At 46.0% G+C, this 13,474-nt stretch overlaps 1 protein-coding gene and 1 long non-coding RNA gene across 9 annotated transcripts in view; one reads left to right on the top strand and one right to left on the bottom strand.

Moving 5' to 3' along the window:
- The window catches only part of CFAP45 (cilia and flagella associated protein 45), a 28,666-nt gene extending 20,108 nt beyond the window's left edge, over positions 1–8,558 (bottom strand). The window contains exons 1-4 of one of the 8 annotated variants that reach the window (XM_063786370.1): positions 7,722–7,825; positions 7,334–7,446; positions 6,006–6,208; positions 1,125–1,250 (exon numbers count right to left, since the gene is read on the bottom strand). Coding sequence is in view for 3 of the 8 variants with exons in the window: in XM_016960710.4 (XP_016816199.3) it covers positions 1,125–1,250; positions 7,722–7,724 (129 nt within the window). In the remaining 5 variants the exon portion in view is untranslated. Of the gene's footprint in view, positions 1–1,124; positions 1,251–6,005; positions 6,209–7,333; positions 7,447–7,563 lie in introns of all 8 variants that reach the window. The other 7 variants (XM_063786338.1, XM_063786299.1, XM_063786396.1 and 4 more) reach the window with 7 other exon arrangements.
- On the top strand, positions 8,166–11,081 carry LOC129144535 (uncharacterized). Its single transcript, XR_008548956.1, has 2 exons — positions 8,166–8,439; positions 10,412–11,081. It is a non-coding gene; the product is annotated as an uncharacterized LOC129144535 (long non-coding RNA).
- The last annotated feature ends 2,393 nt before the right edge of the window (positions 11,082–13,474 follow it).

Raw genomic sequence — 13,474 nt, 5'->3', positions numbered from 1 at the left:
AGCACTTTGGGAGGTCGAGGGGACCTCCCCTCCCCAGCGTGGGGAACATGATGAAACCCTGTCTTTACAAAAAGTACAAAAATTAGCCAGGTGCAGTGGTGTGCACCTGTAGTCCCAGCTACTTGGGAGGCTGAGGCAGGAGCATCACTTGAGCCTGGGAAGTGGAGGTGGCAGTGAGCTGAGATTGTACCATTGCACTCCAGCTCCAGCCTGGGTGACAGGAGTGAACCCCTGTCTTTAAAAAAATAATAAAAAATAAATGCATCTGTTGATCCTTTCCCTTACCAACAGGAAAACTGCTGCAGAGTGAGAGTCTTCTAAATGGATTAAGAAGCCTATCTCAATCCCTCTGGAGAGTCCTCTTCAATTCGCAAGGAAGATGTTGAAGAGCAGGGACAGACATCAACACTCCTCTCCCCACCTTCCCCACTGGCAGAGGGATTCAGGTCACTACTAGTGTCTCTCTTTCTCTTTTCCCCTTCTCTTAATCTCTCACTGCCCTTCTCTCCATGTCTCATTCTCTTTTTCTCCTTCCCTCTCTTCCTTCTTACCTACTAAACTCCATATGTACCAAAATCAGTCAAAGCTCTATTATCTAGCTCTCTTTATCTAGACTAAAGGAGTTGTCCACCTCTTGGTCTAGATAACACTTGCAAATAAAGACCTGCTCATTTCCCAAAGCTAAGTAATTGTTTTAGTTGAGCAACTGGGAAAGGAGGATGGTTTTGTGTTGTACTCTGATGCTATTATCCTTGGATGGCGCGGGGAAGATGTTGCTATTGTCTGCAAGCTTACCCCATCAGCCCTGCAATGTTTCCATCATGGAGCTCAACTGAGCAACTATTGCACTCTCTGCAGCTGAGCCTCCCTTTTGACATTAGAACAGATTTTAAACACTGTGAAGACATGAGAGATTCTAGGGTGGAAGAAGCTAGGTGTCCCTGTTTGCATAGGCCCCACTAGATCCCAAAGCTCTGCAGCTCAGGTCTCAGAATTCCCCTTTGTCTTCAGTCTGAGAGTTACCTACGAGAGCAAGGTTACTCAGCAGAAGCTTTGCCCTGAGCTACATTTTTGGGCCTCTGCCTGCAGGTGGCATCAACTTGAAAGGACTTGTTGAGGATTACCTTGATATCTCCAAAGAGGCTCTCATCCACCTCAGAGCTCACGGCTTTGGTCCGATAGCGAGCCTTATTCCTTGACCTGTTGGAAGCGGCAGAAGAGGAGCTCAGGATGCCAGCTGTGCTTAGTGGCTGCAGGAAGAGGCAGAAAGTTTGGGTCATCAGTACTGAGTGGCATCCAGACCCTGGGAAGTCAACAATTCACCAGCCCATGCTGGGGGAGTGGGTGGGCATGTGAAAAAGAAACAGTTAGGGAAAGCGGCTGTGTAAACTTTGAACCATAGGGGACAAGGAGCAACAGATGGAGGGCATCCCCACAGAGCAGGGAAGGGTCTCTGCAAAAAAAGAGCTCTGCACAAAGGAGCATTTCTGTAAAACAGTTGATCTCATAGAAGTACAGAGTAGAATGGTGGTTACCAGAGGCTGAAGAGAGGAAGGGGAGGGGCATGTGGAGAGGTTGGTCAGTGAGTGCGCAGTTACAGTTAGATAGGAGGAATAAGTTCTGGTGCTCTATTGCACAGAAAGGCCACTATAGTTAATAATAATGTACTGTATATCTCAAAAGAGATACACAATATCTAGAAGAGAGGATTTTGAGAAATATAAATGTTATAAGATTAAATGAGATGGCAAGGTCTAGTATTTGATAGCGCAATAGAATGACTAGAGTTAACAATAATGTATATTACTATATATAAATGTATATTAATATACATGTATACAATAATATATAAATATACATGTATACATGTATATTAATTTATATTGTATATTTCAAACTAGCTAGAAGAGAGAATTTTGAGTGTTCTCACTGCAAAGAAATGACAAGTGTTTGAGGTAATGGATATGCTAATTACCCTGATTCGATTATTACACAATGTATATACATGTATCAAAACATCACACTGTACCCCATAAATGTGTACAATCATTATGTGTCAATTAAAAACAAAACTGTTTTGTTTTTTGTGGGTTTTTTTTAAGAGCATTTCTGTAGTCCCTGAAGCTGAAGGCCAAGTCGGCCACATAGTATGGAAGTAAGGATAAAGAAAGCAGGAATGGCAGGAGGAGAGAAGCAACAGTTTCTCATTATCTGCCTAGTACCAGTTTCCCAAGAGGACAACCTCTTGTGGGGCAATTTGGGCTTGCCCCCTGAGACACGCACAGTGTCCCCTTTGCCTCCAATCTTTTCAGCTTGTGCTTCAAGTCTTTCTCACAAATGACGCTACTGTTTGACCTCCTTCGTGTCTCCACAATCTTACAAGGTTATGGTGGGACCACAGGATATAAAGGATGGAAAAGTGCCTCACCCACTGCTTGGCATGTGGTTGATGCCCAATAAACTTGAGGCAGTGGGTGAATGATAAATGATTACTAGCTATAATCAAGCAAACCAGTTCATAATACCCACTATTTGGCTGTTTCTCTCCCAAGACCCTTTTAGTGTGCCTTAGTCATTTTTTAACCCCCTACTAACTTCCTATTTTGGCAAATTCCCCATCTAATGAGTTGTGGGAGATAGTGCTCTTCTCCAACTACAGAAGCTGAAAACATCAAATATTCACCTCAGCCTGGCCAAGGGACCTAGGCTTAGCCAATGAGATGGCCCTGGACTGACAATGACTAGGGAACTAGTGGACCAAAAGGCAGAACAAGGAAAACCTTTCTGACCCAAACAGAACTGGCAGCCAGACCCAGCGTCTGGGCAACACTGATAACGATACCAGCAGCGGCACCCTATGTAAGGAGTTGGCAGTTTTGGGGGTGCAACAGTGCATCAGGGTCCTTGCCAGATCAGTTCTAGGTTTTGATTTTGGTCTTGGTTCCAGCTGCAGAACCTTCTTTTGTTCCTATTTGTGAGCTCTCCAAAACCCTCTTAACACATTCTCTTTTACTTAAATTGGAATTCTGGCTCTGTTGCTTGTAACTAAGAATCTGACGAACACAACCTCCATTCCCAAAGGACAGGCAGCTTCATCTCAGTCCCAAGAGTAGACGTCTATCTCTAAAAGGTATTGTCTACAAGGACTACTGGATGACTCCAGGCTTATGATAAAGCTGATTCAAACCTCACTTTGGAGGAGCCCACATGCCCCACACCTCTCTAAACTGGGCTACCTTGAAGGAATAGGCCAGGCACATTGGGTCTCCCCAAGCCTGGGAATCAGCAGCTGATAAAGGAACAGGGTAGACAGGGAAATATACCATGCTTTCCAGGTCCCTAAGCCCTGGACAGTGTTCTGAAAGCTCTCTCTGATCTGCCATTACCAACCAGACACCCCAGCACCTGTTACACCTGTATCAGGTTTTCACACTCGATTGGACAATTATTTTCCAGCTGTCTCTGTGCTGTACATTGAACAATGCTATATGTGCATTTCCCTCACTGCCCGGCACAGCCAGCAAAAGGCTTACACAGGGAGTCTCCCTCTACAGCCTCAGCCAGCCCCAATACTGTAGAGCAGAAAAGCTTGGATTTATTAAAAGGTAAATATAGCAGCCCCAAGGATGCCTAATAACAGCCTCTGAAGGGTTATTATATGGTAGGTGGTGGGCTACGGCTCCCCTTTCCACCAAAAATAGAATAAGAGGAAATGAATAGAAACTTCAGTAGGTGGGATTGAGGCTAAGCATTGGGAATAACTGGAAAAGGTGGATGGCTTTGGATCATGAGTTTTGTATGTAATTAAGGGAAAAGGTGCAGTGCCTGGCACATGTAGTAGGAACAATATAGCAACGTGCATTTGATGAAGAATGAATGAATAAAACCGAACAAGGTGACCTCTCAGGGACAGGACTGCAGACCAGATTGAGATGGATACTTTTCCGGAATACAACTGCCTGACTCCAAGTCACTCCACCATTCCATGTTTTCCAGATCACGTATGTGGTCTCCACTGTGGATAATAACGTATGTGAAATGGCTTTGGAATACAGATGGAAAGTATTATTGTTTTCCATTTGTTTTCCTGTCTGTTTTCAAGGACTCCAACAGGTTTTCCCTTGTGCTGAAGTGTCCGCCAGACTGCAGGTTCCTCCAGGGCTGAGCCTGCATCTCCTGTTTCCTATGCCCTTGGTACCCAGGTCAAGAGGAAGTCACAGCAAGGACTGCCTGAGCCAGAACAGAGGAAGAAAAACAGATGACCACAGAAAAGTGGCCACTGAGCAGGACAGAGGGAAGCTCTGAACTCTAGGGTTGGGTGGTTGAGAAAACCTCATTGGGGAAATGCTGACTTTGAAGCCGCAGCCTTACACCAGGGTTAGAATAAACAGTTTTGCCAAGAGTAACAAGGATTAGAGAGGTCACTGTGTAAACATACTAGAAAAAAATGAAGAACCAAGCACAAATGCAAAGCTGGATCCCTCTGGGCCAGAGGCAATAGCGAAGAAGTTCTTTAAGGAGGTGACGGGCTGGTTTTCTTCTTTGCATGACCAAATAAATATTGCCAAGAAGCTGAGCAGTGCCTAAGGAGAAGCACTCCTGCTTGCAGGGAGATAACTCTTGAAGGGAAGGCAGCTGAGAAGGCAGGGGGTCTGGGGAAGATGAGGACTGGGGACAGATAAAGATGCCAGCCCTGCTTTGATATTTTCGTCTTGGTGACTCAGCTGACTCCCCCTCTCTTCATAAGCCATCCAACTCCTGGAGCACAAGAATTCAGCCACAGCTAGGAGCTCTATGAGAGACTCTGATGCAGAAAGATTTGCTGATCAAACAAATGATAATTTTGACTTACAGTCATTGATATAGGATGATCTCCATAACTTGTTAAGTTGTAAAGAAAACAGACTGTAAGAAACGCATAAGGCTGGGTGCAGTAGCTCATGCCTGTAATCTCAGCACTTTGGGAGGCCAAGGTGGGTGGATCCATCGAACTCAGGAGTTCAAGACCAGCCTGGGCAACATGGCAAAACCCCATCTCTACAAAAAATATGAAAATTAGCCAGGCACGGTGGCGTACACCTATAGTCCCAGCTACCTGGGAGGCTGAGGCGGAAGGATTGCTTGATCCTGGGAGGCAGAGGTTGCAGTGAGCCAAGGTTGAGCCACTGCACTCCAGCCTGGGCGACAGAGCAAGACACTGTCTCAAAAAATAATAATAATAAAGAAATACGTAAGTATTCTTGGCCAGGCATGGTGGCTCACGCCTGTAATCCCAGCACTTTGGGAGGTCAAAGTGGGTGGATCACCTGAGGTCAGGAATTCGAGACCAGCCTGTCCAACATGGTGAAACTTGTCTCTACAAAAAATACAAAAATTAGCTGGGCATGGTGGCACACGCCTGTAGTCCCAGCTACTCAGGAGGCTGAGGCAGGAGAATCGCTTGAACCTGGGAGGTGGAGGTTGCAGTGAGCTGAGATCACGCCACTGCACTCCAGCCTAGGCGACAGAGCAAGACTCCATCTCAAAAAGAAAAAGAAATGTAGAAGTACTCTTGTAAAGATGTTTGAATGGCAGGTATGTGCCCAGAATGTATTACTGAAAGCATGTTCAAAAAAATGTTTAACAGTATGTCAGGAACCTTTACCATCTTAAGATGTTTCTTTATTGAATAATTTCCTGCAATGAGTAGATACCAATTTTATGACCAGAAAAAAAAACAATAAAACAATTTTTATTTGAAAACAAAGCATAGCAATGGGCCTGGTGCCCGAACTCTGAAAGCAAGAGAGTACAGACCTAAAAAAGAAAACAAACAAACAAACAAACAAACAAACCATAGCGTTATATATTCTGGGATCCAGGATGTTTCACTCAAATTCAGCAAGACAAAGCTGGAATGGGGCTAGAATAGGTCAGTGTGAAGTTTCCCTGATGTAACTTCAACACCTGTCAACTAAACAGGTTGACATGTTCAGGAAAGATATGTCTTTTCCTAGATGTCTTACCCATTCTGAGATCTAGTTCTTCTTTTGCACAGTCTCCGCAGGCTGGCAAATTCAGGCTTCAAACTCTTGGCCTGGTTCTACTTCCCTTTCTGTAGACTTTGGTTACCAAGAAAGGGAGATTCCCATGCACGAGACCCCTTGCTTTTTACTCTGAGTGATCCATGCACTTATCCTCTTTCTTCAATTGGGACCAAGTTGGCCATCTGTAGGATGCCACCAGAAGATAACATCCTAGTCAGTACTGAGGTCCCCATCTCTCCTTCTGCAGGATTTTAATCATTATTTTTCTAAGAGTTCTGGAAGTCTGCCTAATTGTGACCCTCACCACCACTACTATCTCTTCTCATGCCTTTAAATATTCTCCAAACCTAGTGAGTAGCACCATACGTACACAAACACACACAGCTGGCCTGCCAGAGATCACTAACTTAGACCCACTGCTTCTCAAAGGTGTCTATATGCCCAGTCCTGTCCCAGGAATTTCAGAGGGGCTCAGTGAGTGAGTCAAACCCCTGCCCTGAGTGGCTCCTGGATGGGGAATCCCTGATCCGGGTGCTCTGAAGCCCACAGGTCTTGCCCAGGTGCAACTTATGCCCTATGAGAGCTTGGAAATAGGAAATTTTTAAAAGAGGACAAAAGGGGAACTAACATTTACCATATGCCCTTAGACACCAGGCATGACAGTAGGTGCTCACATACATACATACACCAGTGTGTTTGTAAGGTGCTGAGAGAAGATGGGACACTGAATCAAATAGAATACATAAGTGAAAGGGGACGCTCCCCCACCCCAATTACAACACTGCAGGGAGTCCTCGAAAGTCAGGAACTGCTCTTTGTTGGAGACTTATTTAATAATTAACAAAATTCTTCTGAGGTCCACTAAGCCCCAGAAAAGCAATGCAGCCCCTGGGCCTGAAGTTTGTCCACAAGTACATCCAAGTAGCAACCTTTGCCACCTGTTGTGCCCCAGACATTCTAGGTCAGTTCCAATAACCCAAGACTCCAACACTTATCATCTGCCCTTCCCCTCCCCTCTGGGACCAACACACTCAAGCCCAGGCATCCCCTTCGTGGTTCCTCCCAGGCTTTGCTGGCCTTCTCAGCCCTCAGGACCCTGACAGCCCTCCCCATCCCAGCAAACCCCAGGCTGCCAGTCCTGTCCCAATCTCTCTCCCGGGCCTTGCAAACCTGAGACCCTCCTCACTCACTCACTCATTTATTCATTCATTCATTCACTGCCAAATATTTATTGACTAACTACTGAGGGATACAAAGCCCTGCTAACAGAAGAAAAACCTGAGGCTCGGGCACATTAGATGACTTACCCACAGTCCCTTGCTAGTTAGTGGCAAAACAGGTACCACGACCCATTATCTGGCCTCCTCACCAGTGCTTTTTCCCACACCACATCCACAATCTTTGGTCCACGGAGGCCCCGCTGTAATGGCAACGGGGAGAGGGTTGGGGCATCCCTTTCTCCCCAACTCCTCCGCTCAGCGCGCTCCACATTTCCAATCGTTATCGAAGCTATCCCTAATTCCGCTTTTGAACCCACCTCAGGATCTCCCTTGCTTCTTCTAGAGGTGTTCTCCTTACTCCTGGGCCCTCCTGACCCCTAGACCCAACTGTGACCTCCCCTAGGCCCCCACTTTCCCCACTCAGAGCCCCCACCCAATTCAGGACACAAGGGGCCCATCTGAGGTTCTCCCTCACCATCTCCTCAGCCACACGCCCTGACTCCGGACTTCTGCCGCCGCCTCGGCGCCGCCAAGGCCCTGGTGTTGACGCGTTACCTTGGCAACCACTAGCCCGCGTTCTTCGGCTCAGGCCCCGCCCCCGGCCCCGCCCCTCCCACCTCCAGCGGGCAGTTGCCTTGTGCTGGTAGCTTAGGAACCGGAGACCGTCGCTCCAACCGTTGCAGCTCCACGCTCCAGCCCAACCGCGGCTCTGAAGGATTGACCCGCACTGGCGTGCCCTGCTCTCCACTTTGGCTTTGGCCAAACTTTTGGGTCAGAACCCGAACCTAAAGAACTTACTATGGGCCGAGGGGGTTCTAACTGTCAGCGGCCCCAGGAGCCGGGCCCAGGGTCACAGTTTTCCCCTAGGACTTCACCTAGGTTGCTATGATTACTCTTGCCCCACTGCCCAGGAGGCGCCAAGCCAACCCCTGATGAGTGTAGTCTGCAGAGAAGCCAGCAGGATCAGGACAAACCAGTTTCACAGCAGGAGAGAATCTGGTCGGGTCAACAAAGAACTTCCAGCCCTGAGGATGTCTATGCAGTCTCAAGAGCAGTTTCTTAAATTGCGGGCCTCAAATCTGCAGCTAAGAATCACCTGGGAGAGTTTATTAAAAATGGAGGCCCTACATTAGAATAAGTCAAAAGCTAAGGAACTGACTTTGGGGAGCTTGTCTTTTAACACTTCCTAGCTGGTATGTATTGTTCTAGAAAGTACATAGGGGTTTTGTCATTTTTTCCAATTTGGTTTGGCCTCTCTACCTCCCAACTTGCAGGGCTGGCACTGAGCTCACTTTGGTAGGCTGCATGCTCCAAGCCTCACGAAGCTGTCCCACCAGACCAAGGACATTTGTCTTCCTCCAGTGCTGATTAGCTGATTAGCTAAGCTCTTGGTGTGACTCTGTGAGTCTCTGAGCTGCTTTCTCAAACCTCTCTCCAAACCCTCACAGCCAGTCTTTCTGAAGCTCTTACTCCAACTTGGGCACTGAAGGCTATTCACAAGCCCCGGGGGAATGGAAAGAGGGAGACAAGGTCACTTCTTGCTGCTTTTAAAAGGACTTACTCCAACAGGCTTCACATTCCTTCCCTAGATTTCCCAGCCTTTATCTCCTTTGGGATCAAGAGTACAAAATTGTGTCCCCTGCCCAGTCCCACCAAGTGTTGAAGGCTTAATCAGAGGGAGAAGGGAAGGCCTGAAGAGGAGGAGCACAGTCCTTGGGAGGCTTGGGACTGAGAGAAGGGGCTGTTTTGTTCCTGGGAACCTTCCTTACTAAGCCTTGGCATTAGAACCCCGTTCCCTGCAGCTCAGAAAGAAGGGAAGACAAGTAACCGGCCCACTGTGAATAAGGTGCTTCCTGTATTCACCCCATTCTCCCAGGCACATCTGCATGACATAGTTACTATCCATGTAACCAAAGAGGAAACAGACCAAGAAAAAACTGTCCAAATTGAAAATCTATTCTTTTCTCAGCCCAGGGTAACTCTCTGAAGAAAAGGTGCAAAGTTGAGGCAGAAAGGGCTGGGCGCGGTGGTTCATGCCTGTAATCCCCGCACTTTGGGAGGCCAAGGTGGGCAGATCACGAGGTCAGGAGTTCGAGACCAGCCTGGCCGACATAGTGAAACCCCGTCTCTACTAAAAATACAAAAAATTAGCCGGGGGTGGTGGCAGGCACCTGTAATCCCAGCTACTCAGGAGGCTCAGGCAGGAGAATCACTTGAAGCCAGGAGGGGGAGATTGCAGTGAGCCAAGATCACTCCAGCCCAGGCAACAATGCAAGACTCTGTCTCAAAGAAAAATAAAAAAAGTTATGGCAGGAAGGAGGGAATGACAGAGTGCAGTGTAAGGGACTTGCCTCCCAGCAGGCAATTACATGCCTGTAATCCCAGTACTTTGGGAGCCCAAGGCAGGAGGATTGCTTACATCCAGGAGTTTGAGACCAGCCTGGGCAACATAGGGAGATCCCATCTCTACAAAAAATCAAAAATTAGCCAGGCATAGTGGTACATGCCAGTGGTCCCAGCTACTTGGGAGGCTGCACTAGGAGGGTCACTTGAGCCTCGGAGGTTGAGGCTGCTCTGAGCCATGATCGTGCCAATGCACCCAGCCTGGGTGACAAGAGTGAGACCCTGTCTTGAAAAATAAAATAAATAAAATACAATAAAAATTTATCTCAAAGCTAACAATGCTTAAGCTTCAGGCCTCTCATTTACGTAAGCACATGTCAAGGCTCAGAGAAGAACCCTTGGCAATGTGTCTACAGGCATACCTTGGAGATATTGCAGATTAGGCTTCAGAGCACTGCAATAAAACTAATATCACAATACAGTGTGAGCAACACAAATTATTTGGTTTCCCAGTGCATAGGAAAGTTACATTTGCACTATACTGTAGTCTATCAGGTGTGCAATGGCATTATGTCTAAAAAAATGTGCATACCTTAATTTAAATATACTTTATTGCTAAAAAGTGCTAACAATCATCTGAGTCTTCAGAGAGAGTCATCATCTTTCTGCTGGTGGAGGGTCTTGCCTCAGTGTTAATGGCTGCTAACTGATGAGGGTAGCACTTGCTGAAAGCAGAGGTGGCTGCAGCAGTTTCTTACAATATGACAACAGTGAAGGTTGCCACATCAGTTGACTCTTCCTTTCTTTTTTTTTTTTTTTCAGATGGAGTTTCACTCTCGTTGCCCAAGCTGAAGTGCAATGATGCGATCTCGGCTTACTGCAACCTCTGCCTCTCGGGTTCAAGATATTCTTCTGCCTTAGCCTCCAGAGTAGCTGGGATTAGGTGCACCACCACACCAAGTTAGTTTTGTATTTGTTTGTTTGTTTGTTTGTTTGTTTTTGAGACGGAGTTTTGTTCTTGTTGCCCAGGCTGGAGTGCAATGGCGCGATCTCCCCTCACTACAACCTCTGCCTCCCGGGTTCAAGAGATTCTCCTGCCTCAGCCTCCCAAGTAGCTGGGATTACAGGCATGCAGCACCACACCCAGCTAATTTTGTGTTTTTAGTAGAGACGGGGTTTCTCCATGTTGGTCAGGCTGGTCTCAAACTCCCAACCTCAGGTGATCCGCCCGCCTCCGCCTCCCAAAGTTCTGGGATTACAAGCGTGAGCCACCGCGTCCAGCCGACTCTTTCTTTCATGAAAGATTTCTCTGTAGGATGTAATGCTGTTTCATAGCATTTTACCCACAATAGAACTTCTTTCAAACTTGGCATCAGTCCTCTCAAGCCCCGCCGCTGCTGTATCCTCTAAGTTTATGGAATATTCTAAATTCTTTTTTGTCATTTCAATAATGATTACAGTGTCTTCACCATGAGTAAACTCTTTTCTGTTTGTTTGTTTGTTTGTTGTTTTAAAGCTCCATCGTCAATGGAATAGGAGTAGATTCTACCCCCTAAGAAACAACTCCTCACCATTCCAGTTTTATCATGAGATTGCAGCAATTTGATCACAACTTCAGGTTCCATTTCTGATTCTAGCTCTCTTGCTATTTCCACTATGTCTGCAATTACTTCCTACACTGAAGTCCTGAACCCCTCAAAGTCATCCATGAGAGTTGGAATCACCTTCCTCCAGACTCCTGTTAATCTCAATGTTTTGATCTTTTCTCATGAATCATGAATGTTCTTAATGGCATCTGGAATAGCAAATCTTTTTCAGAAGGTTTTCAATTTACTTTGACCAGATTCATCAGAAAAATCATTATCTATGGTAGTTATAGCCTTACAAAATGTATTTCTTAAATAATAAGACTTGAGATTGGAAATTACTTCTTGATCCATGGGCTACAAAATGGATATTGTGTTAGCAGAAATGAAAACAATATTGCTCTTCTACTACATCTCCATCAGAGTCTTTGGGTGACTAGATGCATTGTCAATGAGCAGTAATATTCTGAAAGGAATCCTTTTTTCTGGGCAGTAGGTCTCAACAGTGGGCTTAAAATATTCAGTAAACCATGCTGTAAACAAATGTGCTGTCATCCCTGCTTTGTTGGGCCATTGATGGAGCACAGGCAGAACCAATTTAGTATAATTCTGAAGGGCCTTAGGATTTTTGGAATGATAAGTAAGCATTGCTTTCAACTTAAAGGAACCAGCTGGCTGGGTGTGGTGACTCACGCCTGTAATCCCAGCACTTTGGGAGGCCTAGGCGGGCAGATCATTTGAAGTCAGGAGCTTGAGACCAACCTGGCCAGCATGGTGAAACCCTATCTCTGCTAAAAATACAAAAAAAAAATGAGCTGGGCATGGTCACATGTGCCTGTAATCCCAGCTACTTGAGGCACGAGAATCACTCGAACCCATGAGGCAGAAGTTGCAGTGAGCTGAGATTGTGCTGCTGCACTCCAGCCTGCGTGACAGAGTGAGACCCTATCTCAAAAAAATAAGAAATAAAAAATAAAGGAACCAGCTGTGTTAACCCCTAACAAGAAAGTCAGCCATCCCTTTGAAGTTTTGAAGCATTGACTTCTCTCTAGCCATGAAAGTCCTAGATGGCATATTCTTCTGTAGAAGGCTGTTTCATCTACATTCAAAATCTGTTAGTGTAGCCATCTTCATCAATTGTCTTAGCTAGATCTTCTGGACAACTTGCTTCAGGTTCTGCATCAACACTTGCTGCTTCACCTTGCACTTTTATGTTATGGAGATAACCTCTTTCCTGAACCAACCTCAGCTCGCTTCAAACTTTTTTCTTCCTCACCTCTCTCACCCTTCGTAGAACCTCACCTCTCTCACCCTTCATAGAATTGAAGAGAGTTAGGGCCTTGCTCTTGACCAGGTGGACTTTTTTTTTTTTTTTTTTTTTTTTTTTGAGTTGGAGTCTCATCTGTCGCCCAGGCTGGAGTGCAGTGGCGCAATCTCAGCTCACTACAAGCTCCGCCTCCTGGGTTCATGCCATTCTCCTGCCTCAGCCTCTCGAGTACCTGGGACTACAGGCATCCGCCACCACGTCCGGCTAATTTTTTTGTACTTTTAGTGGAGACGGGGTTTCACCGTGTTAGCCAGGATGGTCTCAATCTCCTGACCTCGTGATCTGCCCACCTCAGCCTCCCAAAGTGCTAGGATTACAGGCATGAGCCACAGCGCCCGGCCCAACTAGGTGGGCTTAAGGGAATGTTGTGGCTGGTGTGGTCTTCTATCCAGAGCACTAAAACTTTCTCCATATCAGAAATAAGGCTGGTTTTTTTTGCTTATCATTCATGTGTTCACTGTAATAGCACTTTTAATGTCCTTCAAGAACATTTCTTTTGTATTTGCGACTTGGCTAACTGGCATGAGAGGCCTAGCTTTCAGATTATCTTGGCTTTTGATGTGCCTTCCTTGCTGAGCTTAATCATTTCCAGCTTTTGATATTTTTTTTTCAAAGAGAGACAGGGTCTTGCTGCATAGCCCAGGCTGGACTCCAGCTCCTTGGCTCAAGCTATCCTCCTGCCTCAACTCTTGAGGAGCTGGTACTATAGGCATGCCTTCTCACCTGGATCAGCCTTGGATTTAAAGTGAGAGACAGCAACTCTTCCTTTCATTTAAATGCTTAGAAGATATTGTAGGGTTATTAACTAGCCTAATTTCAATATTGTTGGGTCGAATACACACAACATTTATTGATTCAGTTTGGCGTTTATACAGGTGCTGTTTGTGGTGCCCCAGGACAATTACAATAGTAGTATCAAAAATCACTGATCACAGATCACTGTAACAGATATAATAATAATGAAAAAGTTTG

Source organism: Pan troglodytes, chromosome 1, assembly GCF_028858775.2.
Source record: "Pan troglodytes isolate AG18354 chromosome 1, NHGRI_mPanTro3-v2.0_pri, whole genome shotgun sequence".
Taxonomy (NCBI): Eukaryota; Metazoa; Chordata; class Mammalia; order Primates; family Hominidae; genus Pan; species Pan troglodytes.
The sequence above is the reverse complement of the archived record's forward strand: the minus strand, read 5'-3'. Positions and strand labels throughout refer to the sequence as shown.